Genomic DNA, 22,219 nt, shown 5'->3' with positions numbered 1-22,219 from the left:
GGCCCTCCTCTGGACCCTCTCGATGCTGTCCACATCCCTCTTAAAGTGCGGCTCCCAGAACTGGACGCAGTACTCCAGCTGCAGCCTGACCAGTGCCGCATAGAGGGGGAGGATCACCTCCTTGGTCCTGCTTGAAATGCATCTGTGGATGCACGACAAGGTACAGTTGGCCTTCCTAGCTGCCTTCCCACACTGCCGAGCCATGTTCATCTTGGAGTCAATAATGACTCCAAGATCCTTTTCCACCTCCGTGCTGAAAACAGGGGACTTCCCCAGTCTGTAGGTATGGTGCCGGTTGTTCCTCCGCAGGTGCATCACCTTGCACTTGTCTGTGTTGAACCCCATCCTGTTCTCCTCCGCCCATCCTTGTAACCTGTCAAGGTCTGACTGTAGCCTGTTGCTCCCTTCTATTGTGCCCACATCCCCCCACATCTTGGTGTCATCAGCAAATTTGAACAGGGTGCTTTGCACCCCCTCATCCAAATCACTGATGAAGATGTTGAACAGGGCGGGCCCGAGGACCGAGCCCTGCGGGACCCCGCTGCCCACGTCCTTCCAGGCCGAGAAGGACCCATCCACTGCCACCCTCTGGGTGCGGCTCTCTAGCCAGCTGGCGACCCATTGGACTGTGTGGGTGTCTACGCCACAGTCCCCCAGTTTCCTAATGAGAACGGGGTGAGAGACAGTGTCGAAAGCCTTCCGGAAGTCCAGGAAGACTATATCCACTGCTACCCCTGCATCCAATGATTTAGTGACCTGATCGTAGAAGGCCACCAGGTTGGTCTGACATGACCTGCCGCTGATGAACCCGTGCTGGTTGCCCCTGAGCATGCATTTCCCTGCTGGCCCCTCCTGGATGTGTGCCAGAATAATTTTCTCGACCAGCTTGCCCAGGATCGAGGTAAGACTGACTGGCCTATAGTTTCCCGGGTCCTCCTTCCTCCCCTTTTTGAAGATGAGAACCACGTTGGCCCTCTTCCAGTCCTCCGGCACCTCTCCAGAGCACCACGAGTGCTCATAAAGCTGCGCCAGGGGACTCGCAATGACCCCGGCCAGTTCCTCTTGCCGCTGCGGAAGATGGGCTGGAAGGACCCTTGGTCCGACGCCGTCCGGCACCGCCGATGCTTTCACGTTCTTGTGAATGGAGGTGGGTGGGCAGGCGCAGAAGGGAAGAGAGGGAACGAGACAGGGAGCTCAGCAAACAAATATTCCCGGGGGACATTTGAACTGGGGCAAGAGACGCTGAGCAGATGCTGCCGCCTGGCGCAGGAGCCTGCCAGCATCCGTGGGGGCCCTCCACCGGGATTCAGGTCCCTGTGGTCTGCGCGAGGCTGGCAGCATGCGTGGGACATGGGACATGGTGAGCTGGGCTGGCTCTGGCAGCACCCTGTGGAATCGTCAGCAGTAGAGGGCATTGGACACGCGACGGGGCAGTTGCAGCAGCGTCGCCAGTCCCCAGGATCTGTGCCGGCTTCCCACCGGTGCATCTCAGGACAGCTGGGCGGGGGGGTGGGCAGGCCGGCGCTGGGACCTGGAGGGGCCCCGTCTGCCTGGGACAGGCCTGCGCCACCCCTCGCCTGCCGCGGACTGTTTAGACAGCTGCCGGCGGGGATGCGGACAAAGCCGGCACTGTGCGTCCCCGTTGGTGGGGGGTAAACACAGTGCTGGCGCAGGGTCAGGGCCAAGGCCAGGGCCAGGACACCTTGCCCTGTGTTTTGGCAACAGGATGGGGGAGGGAGGCTGAGCGGAGGAGCCTGGACAAGGTGCCCCGGGAGTGGGCTTTGCCACTGACTCTCTGGGCGACCTTGTCCCCATCACTTCTCCCTGTCTCAGTTTCCCCTCAGCTTTGTGTCATCACTTCTGCCCCATGGCATTTCTAGAACCCAAGACAAGGGGTTTATTCTGGGGGAGGGGACCTGAGAGGCAAAGGGACTTGGCCAAGGTGACCGGGCGATGCAGTGGCAGAACAGGGGTGGCGTGAGGTCTGGCCTCATCGCTGACACCTCCCTCTGGCTCCCCGCAGGTTCCAGAAGCACGTCCACACCTACCGGATCCTGCCAGACGAGGACGACTTCTTGGCCGTGCAGGTGGGAGCTTCGCACGGGGTCACGGGACCCCACACGGGACACACGGCACTGCCACACATGGTACACACTGCTCACTGCACAGCACTGCCACACCCAGTTCACACCACACACAACATGGCGCACACAGAGTACGTGCAGCGCACAGTGTGGCACACCCACACAGTACATGCAATGCACCACACAGCACTGCCACACACAGGACATGCAGGGTACACACACAGTATGTGCAGCACACAGCATGATGCTGCCACACACAGCATGGCACACCCACGCACTACATAGCACACATGACACAGTCACATGGTAGCTGCAGCACACAGCATGGCATACCCACACATGGTTCATGCAATGCCAAACACACCACGTGTGTGGCACACAACGTGGCACACCCACACACTGCACTCAGTATGCAACACAGCACTGCCACACACAGTGCACACCATGTACAACATGGCACACCCACACATGCTGCACACCCTACAACATGGCACACCCACACAATACATGCAGACCCTTAAGAAAGGGGAGAGGGTTGTTAACCGGCACACCCAGCTACGATACATGCAGTACACAACACAACACAGCACACACACACACTCAATGCACACACTACACAACATGCCTCACCCACAAACGGCACAGCAAGGCACAGTCACACGCAGGATACACACGCTCACACATAACACACACAGGACACAATGGACCACAGCCACACTCGTTCCACACAGCGCACCAGTGGACGCACACCCATGCAGTACACAGAAGATGCTGGACACACGGGACATCCCACACCCCCCACACCCTGCACACAACAGGACGCGCTCGCACACCTCCCCCCCTGCCAGCATCCGGCAGCCGAGGACGGCGAGGAGCCGGCTGCCACCGGCCGGCGGGGCACGGCGGGGAGCCGCCTGCCACAGGCAGGCTGTCATTAGGGCTGTCCTCCAGCTCCATGCCCGGCTCTGCCCCATGAACCCCTATGGCCGTGCCCCCCTCCCGCAGCTGGGGTGCCTGTGTGTGCCGCGGGCTCCCCGCCGGGCCAGGAAAGTGTCGAGGCCTTGCAGAGGCAGCTGCTCTGAGCAGGAAGTCTGCCGGTGCGTGGGCGAAGTATTTATAGCCCAACACTGGCCCCTTTGTGCCAGTCCAGCAGACAGGAAGGAGCCCTCCCTGGAGAGGGCTGCAGCCTCCTCTGCCAGCCCCCGCTCAGCCCAGGGGAGGTGGCTTGCAGGGCAGCCAAGCTAGGAGCCCGGTGCATTATCTCCCCACTCATGCCTTGGCATCCGACCCGCCGGTGCCCCTCTGCGTGGGCAGCACAGCAGCTGCTGAAACGGAGCAGGGCAGGTGCGATCCTGTGGCCTGGCATGTGCATGCACACGTGTGCGCGGAGGCAGACACAGACACGGGCTCTCCGGACCGGCCGCAGACACCTGCCACGCCAGGTTGGGCAAGGGCTGTTTCCCCAGTGCACACGTTCCCCGCTTACCTCCCTACCGCCCAGCAGCAGGTCCCAGCCCCTCGCGTGTTTGGGGGTCATGCCCTTGGCCGAGCCCTGACCCCTTCCCCATGCACTTGAGGTCAGGGGTGCCCTGCTCAGCTGGGGAAAATGAAGCACGAAGCAGCACGGGGGCTGTGCCAGGTGGTGTCAGAGCACAGCACGGCTCCTTTCATCGGAAGGGCATCGGATGTGACCTCACAGCAAATCATAGGGGCACCGCTGCCCCCCCAGTAGGACACAGCCCCACCGTGAGGAGGTGCATCCAGGGCCACGGTGCACATGGGACCTCCAGCTGGCAGCTGCAGCTCCAGGGGCACCTGCCCCCTTGCTGCCTCATTGCAAGCAGGAGGTGCCTGCCTGCTCCTCTGCTGGAAAGGAGCCCAGCCTAGTGGTTAGTGCATGGGGAGGAGCATGCTCTGCATGGTTGAGGACAGCTGGAGAAACCGATGCACAGAGCAAGGCAGCACCCAGAGCCCCTGTAAGCAGGGGCTGGTGTGTGCCTGGGCAAGCGGTGAGAGCGCCCGGGCTGAGCAGCTACAACTCAGCCGGGAAGCAACCCCACGTGCCAGGAGCCGTCAGCCTTCAGGGGCAAAGTCCATGGGGGTAGACCTGCAATTGCTGGTTCCTGAGGCAACCCGGGGCTTTGCGATATGCCTGGTGACGTCCTGCCTCCCGGGCTGGGAGGATGGGCTGCTTGGGCTGTCCTGGCACAGAGGCCTCATTCCCTAGGCATCCCCGGGGCAGAGGTGCTAGAGGCCCGGCAGGACCGAATGCGGTGCTCGGGTGCAGGGCTGGGAGCCGTGCCCTACCTCCATGGACTTTTTGGCACTGCCCTGGCCCAGGCTGGTGCGTGCCCGACCAGATGGGCTGGTGGGGAGCAGGCAGGTGAAGGCCCCGCTCTGAGTGCTGATGTCCCCTCCTGCCCTTGTGCCCCCAGACATCGCAGGGCGTCCAGGTGAGGCGCTACAAGACCCTGAGCGAGCTCATCACCCTGTACCTGCAGCCCAACCAGGGCCTGGTCTGCACCCTGCTCTACCCCGTCGAGCGCGACAAGGACAAGGAGAACGCCGAGGACAGGGATTACTCGGGTGCGACCGGTCTTTCCTCCCGTGGCACTGGTTACTGGGGGTCCCAGCCTGGTCTGGGGGTGAGCTGGGCCAGCTGGGCCCTGGTAGCTGCAGATGAATTACTGTCACTCATCCTGGCCTCTCTCTTCCAGATGGCGAGGATGAAAAGCCCCCGTTGCCACCACGCTCTGGCTCCACCAGCTTCTTCATGGCCAGCCCCGGGCCTGGCTCGGCCAGCCTGGGACCCACTGCCGTGCCGGATGGGGCAGTTGAGAGGTAAGGGCTTTCAGGCATCCCAGCCCCCGTGCCAGGCCGTGCCCCTACTCTGCCCTCACACCCCCGCTGCCTTTGCACATGCATGCACTCTTGCACACTCCCTCTTGCCCCGCCTCTGCCCCATGCCCATCTCCCCGGGTACCCATCTCACGCTGCCTTGAACACTCGCTCTCCTGCCCTCTCAGTGCCAATGGCCTCAGCACCATCTCGCACGAGTACCTGAAGGGGAGCTACACGCTGGACCTGGAGGCAGTCAAGGCGGGGGCCAGCAGCTTGCCCCATCTCAACAAGACCCTGGTCACCTCCTGCAAGCGCCTGCATAGGTGAGCACTGCTAGGGGGGCGGGGAGGGTGCTGGCAGCTCGGGGGTCCTGCCACCCTCCCCCCGGGGGCATCTCACAGCACAGGGGGCACTGCCCTGTGGTTCTTCCCCCGTGGCTGCCAGGATCGGGGCCGGGGCATCAGGTTGGGCAGGGACTTACGGCTCCATCTGTCCATCTGCAGTGAGGTGGACAAGGTCCTGTCGGGCTTGGAGATCCTCTCCAAGGTGTTTGACCAGCAGAGCTCGCCCATGGTCTCCCGCATCCTCCAGCAGGTAAGGGGGCAGTGGGGGCAGGGCCTGGGCCCCCCTGGACCCGAGGCTGGGCACCCCGGCCCCAGGCTCCTCGAGGCATGGGGGGCTGGAAGGGACCAGGGAGGGGTCTGCAGAAGCCCCTTCAGTCACCACCACCACGGCCGCAGAGCCCTTGTCCCCTGCTGCCCGGGGGGGGGGTCGTCTGCCCACGGGGGACACAAGGCGGGTACTCGCCGGTGCAGTGCCATGGCTGCAAACAGCAGAGCTGGAAACTCAGCAGAAATCAATGCCCTCCCTTGATGAGCTCATTAATTGCACCCGGCATGGCACACACCCCATGGTCAGAGGCATAGCGGGTCCCTCTGCCTCAGTTTCCCCATCTCTAAAGTGACCCTCCCACCCCCTGCCGAAACATAGATGTGCTGGGGGGTTGGGACACAGGAGGGACACAGCAGTGTTGCCAAGTGGGTGGAACAGCCCGGCCCTGTCTGCAGGGAGGGGGGGACGCGGGGGCAGCTGCTTGCATCTCACCGGCGCAGCTGAGCGTGGCGCTGTGCCTGCAGAGCTCCGGGCAGAGCGGAGAGCAGGAGCTGGAGAGCCTGGTGCTGAAGCTGTCCGTCCTCAAGGATTTCCTGTCCAGCATCGAGAGGAAGGTGGGTACCAGGACCGGCTCTATTGAGCCCCCCCGCCTGGGGCTTAGGCCAAAGAGAGCCTCTCTGGGTCGGGGTCAGGCTGGGCTGCGGACCCTGGCCCTGTTGGGGGGCCGGTCCTGCCCTGGACGTGCCCCGCGAGCAGCTGCAGCTATGCACCCTGTACCTCTTTGCAAGATGCTCTGCCTCACTGAGGCTCGGAAAGGATGGCATTAAACTTGGCAGCCGGTGCTGAACGCAGGGCTCGGAGCAAATCCTCTCTCAGCTCCAACGCCAATGGCCTCACTCAGGCACTGCCGCCCCTTGCGTACATACCTGCTGCCTGGGTCCCACCCTGGGAAGTGGGAAGCCTGGCAGGATCGGGCCCTGCCACCAGGCTGGCTGCTGGCACGGAGTCTGCAGCATCCCGGGTGCATCACCAGGAGATGCACCCGGCTCCCCGGTGGTTGCAGCCCTGAAATCCCGGGTGCCGCCCTCCGACGGCGCCTCTTGCAGAGCTCAGCGAGCCCAAGCGCAGATGAGGAGAATGGGGGCAGCCAGGCGGATGATCGATGGGTCGATAGCGATGGATCCCAGCTGCCCTTGCCTCCCGCTGCGGGTCGATCGCAGCCCTGCATGCTGCCATAGCTGAGCAGGGGGCAGGGGTTCATCCACCAAACACCGTGCCTCCACCCTGGGGCTCTGCCAGCCCCCATCCTGCATCTGGGACTTGGGATTTTGCTATGAGCCTGGGACTCCAACATACAGGCTGCTGTGGGCTTGTGGGAGTTGACACCGAGGGGCTGGGAGCCCTGCCCTTACCCTGCCATGGTGCTGGCTCTCTCCCCTTGAGCTCTGGAGAGGCTCTAATTCCCAGCTCTGCCCACAGGCCCTGAAAGCTCTCCAGGACATGAGCTCCACGGCACAGTCAGCCCCGGCTCAACCCCTGTCCCGCAAGGCCAAGAGCATCCCTGTCCAAGCCTTCGAGGTGAGGAGCAGGAGGGAGAGGTTGGTGCCTGGGTCTGGGCCCCATTAGGGGCAGGGTGAGCTGGGGTGACAGGTCAGGTCGCAGCCAGGCCCTGGGTCCCCACATGGGACCAGGGTGAGGTCGGAGACATGGTGGTGGCCTCAGGGCCTGACTGGGGGCAGTCGGTGACTGCACAGCGGGGATTGGGGCCGGGTTTGGGGGGATGGAGGTATGCAGCTTGGGATCCAGAGAGGACGAGGCTCCAGGATCAGGAGCAGACGGACAAGCGGCTTATCCCAGAGTACTCGCGTGCAATGGGCAACAGTAGCTTGTTTGCCCCGAGTGAACAGCTACTGTGGGATAACCCACGGGCGCACAATCCCTACACCCAGGGGCACCAGGCGGGTTGCACCAGCCCTGGGTGGTGCATCTTCTCCTTGCACCGGCGCGAAGCCCCTGGGCTCGTGCCTGGTGCCCCGCGCACCCGTGCCAAGAGCAGCCTTGTGCCTGCCCCAGGTGAAGCTGGACGTGACGCTAGGAGACCTCACCAAGATCGGCAAGTCGCAGAAGTACACGCTGAGCGTGGACGTGGAAGGTGGAAAGCTGGTGGTGCTCAAAAAGCAGAAGGACTCTCAGGAGGACTGGAACACCTTCACCCACGACAAGAGTAAGAGCCCGTGGCCGCCCCGGCTCCTTCCTCCCGAGGTGCACGATGCCCAGGGGGTGGTGGCGGGGAGGAAAAGAGGGTTTGCTCCAGGTTTGCTCACACCTACAGCCCTCTCCCATCCCGGTGTCCATCCCCGCCACCCCGAGCATGCGGGGAGGGCACCGTGCTGCCCCTGAGGACCCCGCTTTGCTCTGATGCCCGGTGTCTTCCCGCAGTCCGGCAGCTGATCAAATCTCAGCGGGTGCAGAACAAGCTGGGCATCGTTTTCGAGAAGGAGAAGGACAAAACCCAGCGCAAGGACTTCATCTTTGTCAGCGCCCGGGTGAGTGGGGCTAGCTGAGCTCGGCATTGCCCCTGATCAGCTGGCGCCAGGCAGTTGGCGCAGTTTCGAAGCCAGGGGTAGCGGGGCCGGGACTCAAGCCGGCACCCTGTGGTTTTCGGGGTGTTCCACCCCAGAGGTGGCTGCCTCACGAGAATGGGAGAGCTTCCCCAGCACAAGTCGTGCCCCTTTCTAGGCCTCGCTAGAAGGGGGGTCTGTGCCCCCCATGCCCTCACCCCCTCGTCCCCCTGCAGAAGCGCGAGGCTTTCTGCCAGCTGCTGCAGCTGATGAAGAACAAACATTCCAACCAGGACGAGCCCGACATGATCTCCGTCTTCATCGGCACCTGGAACATGGGTCAGTGCTGGCGGGGAAGCAGCCCGGGGGGTTCACCCTCCGTCGGTGCCGGGGCTCACCTTGTGACGTACGCGGGTGCTCCTGTGCGCAGGAGGCAGCCCCTTGGAGCCTGCAAACCTGCGTGCCGTGCCCATTGCCCCCCATCCCGCAAGCCCCGCGCGGCCCGGGGCTGTTGTGACGTACACGCTCGCCGTCTGTCTGAAGCAGGAGGGGCTGGCTGCGGGGAACAGCTGTCGGCTGCCGGCCGCAGGCGCGTGCCATGCTCGCGTTGCAGCTGCTGCGTGTCTTGTTGACCAGGCAGTGCACAGCACCCCTCCCCCTGGCTGGATAAGTCCCTGCGAGCGACTGCATCCTGATGGATCAGTCATTCCCCCATAGCAAGACCCTCTGCTCCTTTTGGCATGAAGCTTGTGACCCCCAGAGCCTCCCCTCCGGGTTGGGACCCCCCAGCCTGGACCCTCCTGCCGTGTTCTGGCTCCAGTCTTCAGTACATCATTGCAGCCAGACCGTGCCATGCTGCCTGTCTTGTGTCTCCCCTCGCTGCCGTCTCCGCCGCTTGCATGGCACCTCCTAAGATCCCCGCGGCACAGACATGGCAGGGCTAAGTGACTTGGCCAAGGCCAGGCAGGGAGTGTGGCAGAGGAAAGCGTGCACCCCAGTGTCCAGCTAGTGCCTCTGCTGCCAACCCGTCCCTGGAGCGAGCCTGGCGGCCTGCAGCCCTGACAGTGTCTCTGCGGGGCCGTGCCCGCTCCGACAGGAAGCGTGTTCCCTCCCAAGAGCGTCACGTCGTGGTTCACGTCGAAGGGGCTGGGGAAGACGCTGGACGAGGCGACGGTCACCATCCCCCACGACATCTACGTCTTCGGCACCCAGGAGAACTCAATGGGGGACAAGGAGTGGGTCGACTTCCTCCGCGGCGCGCTGAAGGACTTCACGGACATCGAGTACCGCCCGGTAGGCACCCCGGCGCCCGGCGGGTCTGGGGACCACCCCGAGTCCCGCATCCCACGAGGACAGGCTTGTCGGGGCGGACGGCTCCAAGGATGCTGCAGCTTCCCAGAATGCAATGTGGCGCTGCTCTGGTCAAGGAGGAGCATTGCATGCTGGGAAACCATCGTCTCTGGGGTTGTCTGATCTCCCTCCATTCTAGGCCCCCATAAGTCCAGGCAGCTGCGGGTCAGCGGCTGGCCCTGGGACCGTGGGCGGGTTTGGGGAGGGGGCAACCTGCTCTATCCTCAGCGTGGCCAGTGTGTCCGTGTTCCCCACCAGCCTTGGCTGGCGACAGAGAAGGACGAATCCCCATTTTATTATTCTGTTAAGACCCCCCAGACGCCAGGGTTGCGTTTCCCAAACCGGCACCATCCCGGGGATTCAGTCTGCGTCCCCTGGGGATGCTGCCTTTGCCCCCTGCACGGGCTGTCTGGGGCAGGTGGGGCTCAGGAGAGGTTGCCCTGGGGATCTTTGGAGAGCGGGACTGTAACGCCATGTGGTTGCCCCCTGCAGATCGCGATGCAGTCCTTGTGGTACATTAAAATCGTCGTCCTGGTGAAGCCGGAGCACGAGAACCGCATCAGCCACATCAGCACCTCCAGCGTGAAGACCGGCATAGCCAACACGCTGGGTACGTCCGCGCTGAGCACCAGACCCAGCCCAGAGACAGGCTGGCAGGGGGGGTGCATGCCCTGGGGAGCGCTGGTGTGAGCTGCCGTGGCGCCAGGCCCTCAGCCGTGAGGCTGCAGCGTCATCCCGGTACCCAGCTGGGGCACCTCCCTGGAGCCCGCGTGGACAGTGCTGTCCGGGTCCAGGGCAGTGAATCCCAGCTCGGACCTGCCTCTGCTTCCCTCTGGCTCTGGGGAGAGCCGGGAGCCTTGGCTGGATTCTCCCCCAGCCCCAGCCCTGCTCCCCCCAGGCCCCAGTGTGAGCCGTGGGGCAGTACTGGGAGCCATCGCCGCCCGACCCGAGCTGGGTGCCCAACCCTCCTCGCTGTCTTGCAGGAAACAAAGGGGCCGTGGGGGTTTCCTTCATGTTCAACGGCACCTCCTTCGGCTTCGTCAACTGCCACCTGACCTCGGGCAACGAGAAGACGGCCAGGTGAGTGCCCAGCCCGCACCCGGCGGGACCTGGATTAGGGGGTGTGGAGGAGGAGCTGCTGAAACACCTGCATGCCCCAAGAGCAGCCAGGGTCCCCAGGGTGTGGACGGGCAATGCCAGGGCAAGGGCAGGGCATGGGGGTGCCTGCAGCCGGGGGAGCCGGGACTGCCCCGGGGCCCAGCAGGCTGCCTGCTGTGCATACACATGCTCCCTTCCAGGCGTGGCTTGCTCACACCAGGACACATCGCCCCTTGTGCTTTGCCATGGGTACGCATATGTTCACTCTAGTGCATGAGCATGCACACACCTCCCCATGTGCTTTCACACGCTCAGAGGCACCCTTGTGGGCAGGATGCCTCTACTGTGCTTGCACACGTGCGTGCTCCCAGCTCAGGCCCCGGCATCCTCCAGCAGGCGTGCCTGCTCTCTCGGATGGCCTCGGATGCTGCTTGGCACGCTCACTTGCACTCCGGGGACGTATGCACTACCAACATCACGCCTTGTTCCCTGGGACCCTACTGCCTCGGGTCCCGGTTGGTGGGAGAAGGGATATGCCCAGAAGGCTGATGCTTCCCTGTCCAAAACAGGCGCAACCAAAACTACGTGGACATCCTGCGGCTGCTGTCCCTGGGCGACAAGCAGCTCAGCTCCTTCGACATCTCGCTCCGCTTCACCCACCTCTTCTGGTTCGGGGACCTCAACTACCGCCTGGATATGGACATCCAGGTGAGGGCCCCCAGGGTGGGCAGCGCGGGCAGAGGGATGAGGGTCTGTGGCTGAGGGCAGCGGGCAGCTGACAGCTCCCCGCAGCCTGCACCCAGCGCCCATCCTCCTCACACCCCAGGAGATCCTCAACTACATCAACCGCAAGGAGTTCGAGCCGCTGCTCAAGGTGGATCAGCTCAACCTGGAGAAGGAGAAGCACAAGGTGTTCCTGCGCTTCGGTGAGGGGCGGCGGTACCAGGATCCCCCAGGGACAGTGGAGGGGGGTCTCCCTGTCTGCACTGCAGTATGGGGGGTGCTGGTGAATGGTGGGGGTTGACCTTCTGCAGTATGGGGGGTGCTGGTGAATGGTGGCAGTTGACCATGGGTTGCTCCTGACGCCGGGGCTGTCTCTGCAGCCGAGGAGGAGATCACCTTCCCCCCGACCTACCGCTACGAGAAGGGCTCCCGCGACACCTACGTGTGGCACAAGCAGAAGCCCACGGGGGTAGGTGCAATGGGGATGGGGGTGGGGAATATGGGCACACCCGGGGTAGGGGGTGGTGAGGGCCTAGCCCATCTGCCACGGGCCCTGGGCAGGCGAATGGGATGGCAGGGGCTCACAACCTGGCTGCACCAACGCCCGGTGCCCTGTGCCCCCCTCCCAGGTCCGCACCAACGTGCCGTCGTGGTGTGACCGCATCCTGTGGAAGTCCTACCCGGAGACCCACATCAACTGCAACTCCTACGGTGAGCTGGCAGGCGTGGGGGGCACATGGGTGGCAGCAAAGCCGCCCTTGGATGGAGGGACTGGGTGGCCTGTGCCCGCAGCTGCCATCCCCTGGGGTGTCTGGCATCCCCCTTGTCCCAAAGCTGCCATGGCCTGTGCCCTGGAGGTCTCAGACCATATCCCTGGCGTCATGGTGCAGCTTACTGTTAGGCCTGACAGCCCCCAGCAGGGAGGTGGGCAGTGGTCTTGGCTGGGAGCACGGGGTGGTGGGGGGAGCTGGCCCTGTCCTCCCGCTGGGGATGGATGGGGCACGTGAGAGCTGTAGCACCCTCTCCCCGAGACCCGCTGGCCGGGAAGGAGATGCCGGGCTCTGAGCATCCCTGTTCGTCACCAGGGTGCACCGATGACGTCATGACCAGCGACCACTCCCCCGTCTTCGGCTCCTTCGAGGTCGGAGTGACGTCACAGTTCGTCTCCAAGAAAGGTAAGGCGCAAGGGGTGCATGGGGCAGGAATCTGCCCCCCTTCAGCTTGCCTGGGTACCACCAGGGACATCCCGGTGATGCAGATGCTGTTCCCGGTGCCATGTTAACCACCCCCGGGACCATGCTCTTGCCCCTTGGCTTGGCATCACGTCCCCAGTGCAGCACCAGGCCGGGACCCAGGAGACCCCTGGCAGGTTACTCTGGGGGTGAGGACCCTTCCCCAGTTTGGGAAGAGCCAAGAATCCTGAACAGGGGCCTCCCATGAGCTGGGGCTGACCTAGCCCCCCTGAGGAGCAAGATGAGGGGACGTGAGACTCCCCTGATGTCTTTCTCCCCCTCCCCAGGGCTCTCCAAGTCCTCGGACCAGGCCTACATCGAATTCGAGAGCATCGAGGCCATCGTGAAGACGGCCAGCCGGACCAAGTTCTTCATCGAGTTTTACTCCCCGTGTTTGGAAGGTGAGTGCCCGACTGCCTCCCCCAGCCCCCGGTCCCCACACGAACCCATGCCCCCAAGGCGGCAGGTGCCGCAAGCAGAGAGACAGTGCTAAGCCCAGCACCAGGGAGATGCCCCCTTGGCTAGCTTGGCTGCAGGTCTAACCCCGAGGCTGCCTCCCCTTGCCCCCCAGAGTTCAAGAAGAGCATCGAGAACGACTCCCAGAGCAGCGACAACATCAACTTCCTCAAGGTGCAGTGGTCCTCCAGGCAGCTGCCCACGGTGAGCGCCCCTCGCGGGACCCCGATCCCCCCGGGGCTGTCAAGTGACATGCCCAAGGCTGCTGGCAGCTCGGTGGCAGAGCCCGGCAGCCAGCCCAGGTCTCTGGAGTCCTGGGGCCGCGGCCTGTTGAGGTGTATACGGGGTGGGGTGAGCTCCACCGCCGGCCTGGTCAGGAGAGACACAGGCCTCTGGGGGTCCAGTGCGGGGTGTGATGGGGAGAGTCCTGCTGGCTGCTGGGGTCTCGAGTGCAGTTTAAACAGCCCTTGCAGCAGGGGACCCTGGCAGACCCCTTGTCCCCCTGCTTCCCCTGGTGCAGGCTGAGGGCGCCGGGCGCTCTGGGCACCGTGCCCGGCCACTGTGCAGCCTTACAAGCAGGTTGGACAAACCCTGGTCTGGGTTGCGTCTGAGCTGGGGCTAGAGCCCTGCCAGCCTGACCTGTCCGTGATCCTGTAACCACCCCTCCCGCCTCCCGGCTGGCCCGTGCACGGTGCTGGGGTCCCCACGGCATAACCCCCCCCCCTGCTTGCCCACAGCTCAAGCCCATCCTCTCCGAGATCGAGTACCTCCAGGACCAGCATCTCCTGCTCACCGTCAAGTCGCTGGACGGCTACGAATCCTACGGTGAGGAGCGGGTGAAGGGGGCTCCACATCAGCCTCCTAGGGGCCACCACCCGGAGCTTATCCTTCCCCTGGCTGAGCCTCTCCCATCCCTGCAGATCCCCTGGCCTGGGGGTGTGCTTCCCCCTGCCCTCAACTCCTGCGGGTGCTAAGTGATTCGCCTGAGGTCATAGAGTGAGTCAGTGGCAGAGCTGGCCATTAGTGCCCTGTCCCCTGGGGCCCCGCCACCTGGAAGGGACAGAGGGAAGGATCAGGGTCCACGGGGAAGGTGGGAGTGTTTCCTCTGACCCCCCTGCCCCCGGCGTCCAGGCCACTCACCCCACCCCTGCCCCTCTCGCAGGTGAGTGCGTGATCGCCCTCAAGTCCATGATCGGCAGCACGGCCCAGCAGTTCCTCACCTACCTGTCGCACCGCGGAGAGGAGACCGGCAACATCCGTGGCTCCATGAAGGTCCGGGTCCCCACTGAGCGCGTGGGCACCCGCGAGAGGCTCTACGGTGAGCGCACTCCCTCCATCTGTCCCCATGGAAATCGCTGTCTGTCTGCTGCCCCCACGGGGAAGCCCAGCCCCTTTGCAGCTCCTGGCACCCACTGCATGGGCCAGGGTGGGGGGACGTGGGGGCAGTAGCTCCATCTCCTGGCCAACGATGCCAGAGACCGCTGGGCCCAGCTCCCCTCTCTGCCTGGGAGCCAGTGTCACGGTGCCAGCTGCTCAGCGCCCCGTCCTCTCTGTGCATAGCAGAGCCGCTGTGCCCAGCCGAGGGGCTGGGGTCCGGGCTGTGCTCTGGGGTACCCCAGGCCAGGGGGGAGGCCGGCCAGCTGAGCAGGGTGGAAAGGGGTACTCGGGCAGGCGCGGGGGGCTGAGCCGGCGCGTCTCCCGCCCGCAGAGTGGATCAGCATCGACAAGGATGAGACCGGAGCAGCCAAGGGGAAGCAGCTGCCCGTCTCCCGGGCCAGCCAGGAGCACAAGTAAGGACGAGCGGGAGCTGCGGCAGGGATCGATGCTCACTGCAGGTGCAGGGGCTGCTCTGCACGATCCCCCCCTGAGCTGGGCTGCAACCCCTGCCTTGTTCAGCTCCAGTCTGGGAGACCCTCCTTGGGCCCCTAGAGCTGAGGTCTGGCCCTAGAGGGCATGGGCAGTTCTGCCTTTCTGGAGGGGGCTGGCCCCCGTGGCTCTGCATCATCCAGGGGGACGCAGGAGCCACCCGGCATCTGACAGGCTCTCCCTCTGGCCAGGTCGTCCGGGCGGAAGCACCTCCTGGGGGAGACACCTGCCTGCCCCGTGGGGAAGCTCTCCGAGGAGCCGGAGAAGGCCAGCGCCCCGCTCACCACCCGCCCCCCCGCCCCGCTCCGCGGCTCCTCCAAGGATGACGCCTCCCAGAGCCGGTGAGTGGAGCCGAGCGGGGGGAGAGGAGGCATCGTGACACCCCTTTATGAATCCAGGGGTGCCCACATCTTGAACGCAGCACCTGGATCTGGTCCCCGCACCTCCAAAAGGACAAGGAGAATGGGAGAGGGTGCAAACGGGCAGCGAGGGCGATTCGTGATGCGGAGCCTGACCTTCCCGGTGCATTCCCGCAGGTCCAAGCAGGAGGCCGCGGCGGAGCCGGACGGGGCCCCACTGAAGAACAGCTTCAACAACCCAGCCTACTACGTGCTGGAGGGGGTCCCGCACCAGTTGCTGGCCGCAGAGCCCCCCGCCGCCTCGCCGGCCACCTCCAAGCCGCCGGCCCCTAAGAACAAGGTGCAGATCACGGTGCCCGTGCAGCCCGAGCGGCGCAGGCCCCCTACAACTGGCCAGGCGCCCCCGGGCCGGGGGGACGAGACCTCCTCGGACGAAGAGCCCGCGCCCCTCAACCTGCCGCCCCCCGCCTTCCCGCCCCCACCGCTGCCCAAGTCGGTGGAGCTGGAGATGAGCGACAACCCCTTCTACGCCAGCACCAAGGAGGCGGGCCGGCGGGACGACGCCGAGGTCAAGGCCAAGGCCCGAGCTGCCGTGGCCTTCAGCGAGCCCCTGGAGACCAAGCCACCCCCACCCAAGCTGCACCCCCGTGCCCATGCCGCCCCGGAGCATGGCTTTGTGCTGGAGGGCTCCGGCGCGGCGCCAGCGCCGGCGGGGCTCCTGGACGACCGCTCCTGCTCCGTGCTGCAGATGGCCAAGACCCTGAGCGAGGTGGATTACCTAGGCGGCAAAGGCGGCGGTGGGTGCCGGGAGCCGGCAAACCGCCCTGCGCCGGCCCCGCTGGGCAAAGGGCGGCTGGAGCTGCCCCCCCGATGCCTGCTCCCCGACTACAGCCGGTCGCCCAGCTTCCCGCCCCGCTCCATCCGGGAGAGCATCGAGGAGGACCTGGCGGAGGAGGTAGGGCTGGGGATGCCTTGCGGGAGAGCTGTGGAGTGGGGCTGAGAAGGGATTTCCCCCCCTGCTCATGCTGGCAAGGACCTCATAGCAGGAGGCACGGGCTGGAGTCTAGACTCGGAGAGACCCGTGGCTGCAGGGACCTGGGGAGGTCCCATCTAGTCCAACCCCTGCCTGGGGCAGGATCGGCCCTGTTCAAAGCAGCCCGGATAAACCCTTTGTCCAGCATCTTTGCAAAACTGCGGTCACCCCTGGCACAGCGCCAGGCATCACACCTCAACCTCCCACAGGGAAAGCAGCGGGGACAAGGCTGCCAACATCTGGCTGCTGCAAAGGTTGTTAATAGATGCTCAGGAGATCCCAGGCAGAGGCTGTGCCCCCGCTGCAGAGGAAGGCAACCCCCCAGTCTGTACTGATCTAACCAGGGGGAAATCCCTTCCTGATCCTAAATGCACCCTGAGCGCAGGGGCAAGACCCTCTAGCCAGGACCTTGCGGGGTTGATGCCAGCAGGAGCATTGGCACAGCCCAGTCCCCATCCCCAGCCTGGGCTAGAAGTAGTAACCAGCCCCCCGGAGGAGTCCAAGCCCCTCATCCAGCTGCCAGCACGTGTTTCGATCCCACCTGTACCACCTGGAGCCACTCACTGCTCTTCCTGTGCCTCAGTTTCCCCATCTGCACAATGGGGATACAGCCCCTGCACAGCCCCTGAAGCCCCCTCCCTGGGGTGAGAGGGATTGCAGCCAGCACGGGGATGGGGATGGGGGGCAGAGGGCTGGGCAGATGCACCAAGAGCTGCCCAATGCCCCTGTCTTGTCTGTCCCGTGCAGGCCGTGTGCCAGGGGGGCCGGAGCAGCGCCAGCCTGGGCGAGCCCAGCGTGGGCGCCTGGCTGCGGGCCCTCGGGCTGGAGCGGTACGAGGAGGGGCTCATTCACAACGGCTGGGACGACCTCGAGTTCCTCAGGTGAGTGCTGGGGGCGGGGGGTCTCTGCCCGGCCTGCCCCTGCCTGCTCCAGGGCTGTGGCAGGGGGTGCTGCTGGCACATCCGTGAGCCCCAGGAAGGGGCAACAGCTGTGGGGTGGAAAGCGCTGGCGGGCCAGGGGCTGGGGGAATCCAGGACCTTGGCTCTCCCGCGGCCTCAGCAGGTCCCCGTTGCTGAGGGCATCCAGAGCCTCCTCGTGGCAGCTCGGGCACGTTCGCCCGTGGCGGGCACGAGGCCTCTGCACTACCAGGGGGGGCTAGTTCACAGTCATTGCCTGGAGCTGCGGAGGGTGGTTTTGGGGTGGGGGAGAAGGCGGCGAGGATTAATCCGTGGGTGCTCCCGCTCCCCCTTGCAGCGACATCACGGAGGAGGACCTGGAGGAGGCCGGGGTGATGGATCCCAACCACAAGCGCCTCCTGCTGGACAACCTGAGGCTCAGGAAATAGCGGGACCCCGCATGGCCCCGGACACGCCGCCCTCCCCAGTCCGGCGGGGGGGTCCCCGCAGCCGTACATGCCCAGCGGGGAGGACACGGGGCGATGGCCCGGAGCGCTGGGTCTGTGCCCCGCGCCGCAGCTCTGCGCTCAGTATTCCCTGTGCCTTCCAGGAGGACTCGAGCTGGAGACCCCCAAACCCAGGGGGACGTGGGGGGTCAGCGTGGTCCAGGCCACTCCATTTCCATGCAGCCTCCTGCTCTTTTAAATTATTGCTTATTTATTGTCGGAGGGGGTGGGCGTTTGTGTCCAGGCCGTGCCTTGAGGGGGGGTTTCAGCTCAGCCAGCACGGCTTGGGACCCCCTCCAAGCCCTGGAGGGGCCTCAGCACTGGGGCATGGGGGCTGGAGGGGATGGGGCAGAGAGCAGCTGGCAACGTGCCTGGCCCCCCCAGGGATGGAGGCTGCATTAGCTGGGGGATATCCTGAGACTGAAGGGGGCAAGTGGGGGGTCTCCAGGGCTGCCGCCCCAGCAGCTGGAAGGGGCTTCTCCAGCCCCTGCACCCCCAGGCTCACTGCCCCCAGCGCCCCGCAGCCCCCTGGCCCCCTACAGCCCCATTGCCCCCTCTGTTCAGCTGTTCAGGGGGGACACAGGGACAAACTGGGTGTCCGGCAAGGGCTGGGCCATGCACCCAGTGCTTCCCAGTGCAGCAGCTCCTGCGCTGGGGACACACCAGAGGGCGCCGGGATGGGAGCGGTTGCGGGCAGGGACCCAACCCCACCCCGAACACTTCCCTGGATCCTGAGCCACTCACTTGCCACCCCCTGCCTCAGTTTCCCCACCTCCAAAGTGGGGGCAGACAAGACTCGCCAGCACAGCGGAGGTGCCTGGAGCTGTACGATGGAGACCGCGCGCCTTGCAGTCCCCGGTGGCAGGGGACCCCGGGGTGGGGCGAATCCACGAGCTGAAATGAAGGAGGCGCCCGGGCTCCAGCGCCCTCGTGACAATCTCCCCTGCTGCCTCTCGGGTAGTTAGTGAGATGCGTGGTGTGACCTTAACCCCACTAACCCGCCGCCGGGGCCTCTCCCGCGGCTTTTTTAAAATCCCGAGCTATTTTTTTAATGTGTAATTTAAGCCGAAGGTTATTTCTCTGGGGGGAGGTGACCCCCAGGGACCTCCCCGCGAAGCGGCAGGTTCTGCAGCCTTTGAGCTGGGTCCTCAGCACTGCCTGGATGATCACCTGCTCATGCAATAAAAGGGCTCATTTGCTTAGACCCCATCGCCTGGTCCAGGTGCTTTCTCCGTCTTTGGGGGCCAGGGCTGCAGAGGGGAGGGCGGGGGACGGGGCTGGCTGGATTAATATTGCTCCCCGGGGCCAGCGGAGGCTGGAGGGCAGCGGGGAGGCAGCCCGGACCCCGACCCGACCGCGCGTGCAGGCCGCGCTGGCGCAAGCGGCTCCCACAGCAGCCGAGGGAACGTGCATCAGGCATGAGCATGGCTTTCTCCCCCTCGCCATCCCAGATGGCCTTCATTCCTGGCTGTCCTGGGATTAGGGCCCATAAAGGACCAGTACACGCAGCGTCAGGTCCGTGAGCCTGGCGGTAGCTGCAGACTGGAGGAATCCCGCCCCATTGTGTCCTGTGCGGGGCCATGTGCCTGCGGTCTCCCCACTTCCTGTCCCAAAATGCTTGTGGTGGGGGTGATGCGTCCACGCTGAAACAGGCCCCCACCGTGGTGCTCATACGCCCTTTATTGTGCCCCCTCCCCCCCACGAAGCAGGCCCAGATAGTCTTCCTGTGCCAGTGGGGAAACCGAGGCACAGCATGGGGCCCAAGCCCACGGAGGGCAGCCGTGCTGCAGAACCGGGTCAGCAACCCAGACGCCGTCTCCCACATGCCCTCGGTCGCCCGTGCCGCTATCCAGTCGTGGCTATCCAGCCGTGATGGATACACTATCCGGCCGTGGGCGAAGGGTCGCTGGCACAGAACGACGCCCTTGGTGATCCCACGGGACCGTCTGGAGCTCCCCGCGCAGCGCAGGGCCCCTGTCGCACTGTGCACCGCTCCCGCAGCGTCAAACAGGCCCTGCCCCACTGCACAGGATGGGCTGAGCCAACACTGTTACCTGGGGGGGGAAACTGAGGCAGGTGTTAAGTGAGGCACCTAAGGCCACAGAGGGAGTCTGTGGCAGAGCCAGGTGCTGAATGCAGACAGCGGGGGCTCAAACCAATGCCCGTTCCCATTCATCTGCCAAGTAGCCATGTTTCATACGGATCTCATAGGGCTGGAAGGGACCTCGCAAGATCATCGGGTCCAGCCCCGCTGCCCGAAGGCCGTTTGGACGAGAGAAACTCCCCTCGCTATGGGCTGCAGGGATGGACCCCCACCGCCCCCCACAAAAACATCCCGGACCCCAGCGTCTCCTCCCTCCCTGCAGGCCCATTCCCGCCTGCAGCGCCGCTCCCCCGGTGGAGCCCCCCCCGGCCGGCTCGTCAATAAATTAAGTTTTATTGGGATTAGCATCGTTGGCCAATGGGCTCAATAAATTACAGAACAGGTTAAAAAAAACAACCAAAAAACAGACGTCGTGGAGAGTCTGGAGCGAGGTTCCTGTCACGCCCGGGGAGCCAGCGGGCTCGCCGTCACCCTGTCCCCGGCTGTGCTAGCAGGGGCACGGGCCTTGGCAGCTTCCCCCCAGCAAATGGTCTGCTCGCCCGGCCACGGCGACCGGGCACCACCCCCCGCAGACGCCATCAGGGACCCCCGCGGCTTTGCTAGCACCCTGGGAAGGTTGCGGAGGGGGGACTCTCGCCAGGACCCGTTCCCCAGACGTATGCCCCCAGCCCAGCCCGCAGACGCAGCCACCTCTTGCCCTTCGAAGGACTAAAGGCTGCTGCTTTTGAAGGCCACGCCAGAGAGCAGCCTGCAATGGGACGATGCCCGTCAGGGCATCCTCTCCGGACAGAGCAGCACCTGGGTCTACGAAGGGTGAGACCTGGCACAGGGAGACCACCAGCTCAGGAGAAACCCACACACGGGGGCACGGACACAGACACACACACACAGACACACCTCCTTCGGCCCCGCTCCTCTCCCTCCGTGCACCACGGGGCACTGCCCACTGCCCAGGGCAATGGGGCACGAGCTGGGGTCTCAGCATCTGGCATTTAACTCTGATCAGAGCCATCACCTTCCTCTCCCCCAGCAGGCTCCTCTGGCGTCAAAGGGTAGGGGCAATTGCTACGGAGCAATATCCCCTCTCTGGACCTCTGTCAAGCCGCTGGCTGGCATGGGCAAAGTCTCGGCAGCCTGCAGGCATCCATCCCCTGATCCCCGGGGATGGGCCTGGTCGTCCCCTGGAGTCAGTAGCACATCTGCACACCCATGCAGTGGCTCAGGGCAATGCCACGTGGCCGGGTGTCTGGTCACTGCCTTCAGCACAGCAGCAGAAAAGAGGGTCCAAGCATCTGCGTGGCACCACGGTCCTGCCCACGCCTGTAACACGGGTGAGGAATCCCTTCCGCCCCCCACTACCCCTTCCTGCCCCAGCCCATGGCGTGGCACCGGACTGGGCAGGGGGGCGTGCTGTGCTTGCGGCCCAGGGAGGGATGCTGCAGTCACTCGGGCAGCGAAATCCGGGGAGAGCCGTGGGAACGAGCGGTGTGAACCGCATGCAGTGTTCACGTTGCATCTCACCTCGGTGGAGCCCCTGGCGCGACTCGCACGTTTCTCTCGGGGCCACGTCTCAGGTCCTGGCCCACGCGAGGGAGCATGCCCTGCCCCGACATAAAGTGCTTTCTCTCCTCCGTCCGGGCTTCGGTGATGCTCCTGCTGGATCTGGCCATGCCGACGGGCACGTGTCTTTCCCCTGCCCTGTGCCCGCTGCTGGATACCAGAAGAGATGCAGGAGAGCATCCATTTGGCTTTAGTAGGGCTGGCAGGGGGGGTAAGGACCTGCTTCAGTGAGGTGAAGCTCCCGGTTGCCCCCATGGCATTGCTCCGTGCTGCTCTTCCATGGAGACCACCTCTCGGGCCAGACGCGTGAGCCGTGGACGGTCAGGCCTCTCCCCAGGGGTTTGACGGGGTGGTCACCAGTGTCCGTGGGGCGAGTTCAGACCCACGTGCACACAGAGCTGTAGCTGGCAGCGGAGTCCGGAGAAGCATATAGCCATGGCAAGGCCTGGGGGGTGGGCAAGGCCGCCCGGATCCTCTCGGCGCAGATGACATGGTGCAGGGAGATGCAGAGGAGGGAAGCTGTCCTGCTCCCGTGGTCCCATCCCGCAGCCCCCCTGACAATGCAGGCGCTGGCCGCTGGTCCTGGCAGCCCGCAGCACTCACGGGGAGCTGAGGGACCCCCTTCCTTGCTCTGCTGCTGATTGCATCCGACTAGCGCCATACGGAGACCCCATAGGACCAAAGGGCTGCCTTCCCTGGGGTCGGGGGCTCAGCAAAACCCCAGGAAAGGCTCGGCGTGGCCTTTGGGCCCTACGGGGGTCAGTGCCAGGGACCGTCCCAGCTCCCTGGACAGGGTGGCGAGACGTCTCTGAGCAAGCAGATGGGCGGAGGTGGTCACTGCCCGCTGGATCGGCCGGCGCTCAGGGGCAGGGAGCGTTGGCGTGAGCGAGGAGGTGGGGAGCTCGCTCGCTATGGAGGGTGCGAGTCCTGAATGCCGA

The 22,219-nt window shown here is 64.7% G+C and overlaps 2 protein-coding genes across 2 annotated transcripts in view; one reads left to right on the top strand and one right to left on the bottom strand.

Moving 5' to 3' along the window:
- The window catches only part of INPPL1 (inositol polyphosphate phosphatase like 1), a gene marked incomplete at its 5' end in the record, with an annotated part of 35,254 nt that extends 17,644 nt beyond the window's left edge, over positions 1–17,610 (top strand). Inside the window, 27 exons of the mRNA XM_025195219.1 lie at positions 2,024–2,087; positions 4,520–4,670; positions 4,802–4,925; positions 5,111–5,248; positions 5,429–5,519; positions 6,038–6,151; positions 7,017–7,115; positions 7,611–7,761; positions 7,977–8,083; positions 8,335–8,437; positions 9,195–9,391; positions 9,941–10,058; positions 10,432–10,528; positions 11,116–11,254; positions 11,373–11,472; positions 11,650–11,738; positions 11,899–11,980; positions 12,355–12,444; positions 12,789–12,902; positions 13,073–13,161; positions 13,695–13,782; positions 14,120–14,275; positions 14,666–14,747; positions 15,015–15,164; positions 15,360–16,137; positions 16,963–17,096; positions 17,470–17,610. Of these exons, the coding sequence (XP_025051004.1) occupies positions 2,024–2,087; positions 4,520–4,670; positions 4,802–4,925; positions 5,111–5,248; positions 5,429–5,519; positions 6,038–6,151; positions 7,017–7,115; positions 7,611–7,761; positions 7,977–8,083; positions 8,335–8,437; positions 9,195–9,391; positions 9,941–10,058; positions 10,432–10,528; positions 11,116–11,254; positions 11,373–11,472; positions 11,650–11,738; positions 11,899–11,980; positions 12,355–12,444; positions 12,789–12,902; positions 13,073–13,161; positions 13,695–13,782; positions 14,120–14,275; positions 14,666–14,747; positions 15,015–15,164; positions 15,360–16,137; positions 16,963–17,096; positions 17,470–17,560 (3,736 nt within the window). The remainder of the gene's footprint in view (positions 1–2,023; positions 2,088–4,519; positions 4,671–4,801; positions 4,926–5,110; positions 5,249–5,428; positions 5,520–6,037; positions 6,152–7,016; positions 7,116–7,610; positions 7,762–7,976; positions 8,084–8,334; positions 8,438–9,194; positions 9,392–9,940; positions 10,059–10,431; positions 10,529–11,115; positions 11,255–11,372; positions 11,473–11,649; positions 11,739–11,898; positions 11,981–12,354; positions 12,445–12,788; positions 12,903–13,072; positions 13,162–13,694; positions 13,783–14,119; positions 14,276–14,665; positions 14,748–15,014; positions 15,165–15,359; positions 16,138–16,962; positions 17,097–17,469) is intronic.
- A 2,010-nt stretch (positions 17,611–19,620) lies between these two features.
- Positions 19,621–22,219, bottom strand: part of PHOX2A (paired like homeobox 2a) — a 7,785-nt gene continuing 5,186 nt past the window's right edge. The window contains exon 4 of the mRNA XM_025195213.1: positions 19,621–19,671. Within this exon, the coding sequence (XP_025050998.1) occupies positions 19,621–19,671 (51 nt within the window). The remainder of the gene's footprint in view (positions 19,672–22,219) is intronic.

The sequence above is a fragment of the Alligator sinensis genome, unplaced genomic scaffold, assembly GCF_000455745.1.
Source record: "Alligator sinensis unplaced genomic scaffold, ASM45574v1 scaffold854_1, whole genome shotgun sequence".
NCBI lineage: Eukaryota > Metazoa > Chordata > Crocodylia > Alligatoridae > Alligator > Alligator sinensis.
This window is presented reverse-complemented; position numbering and strand designations above follow the sequence as displayed.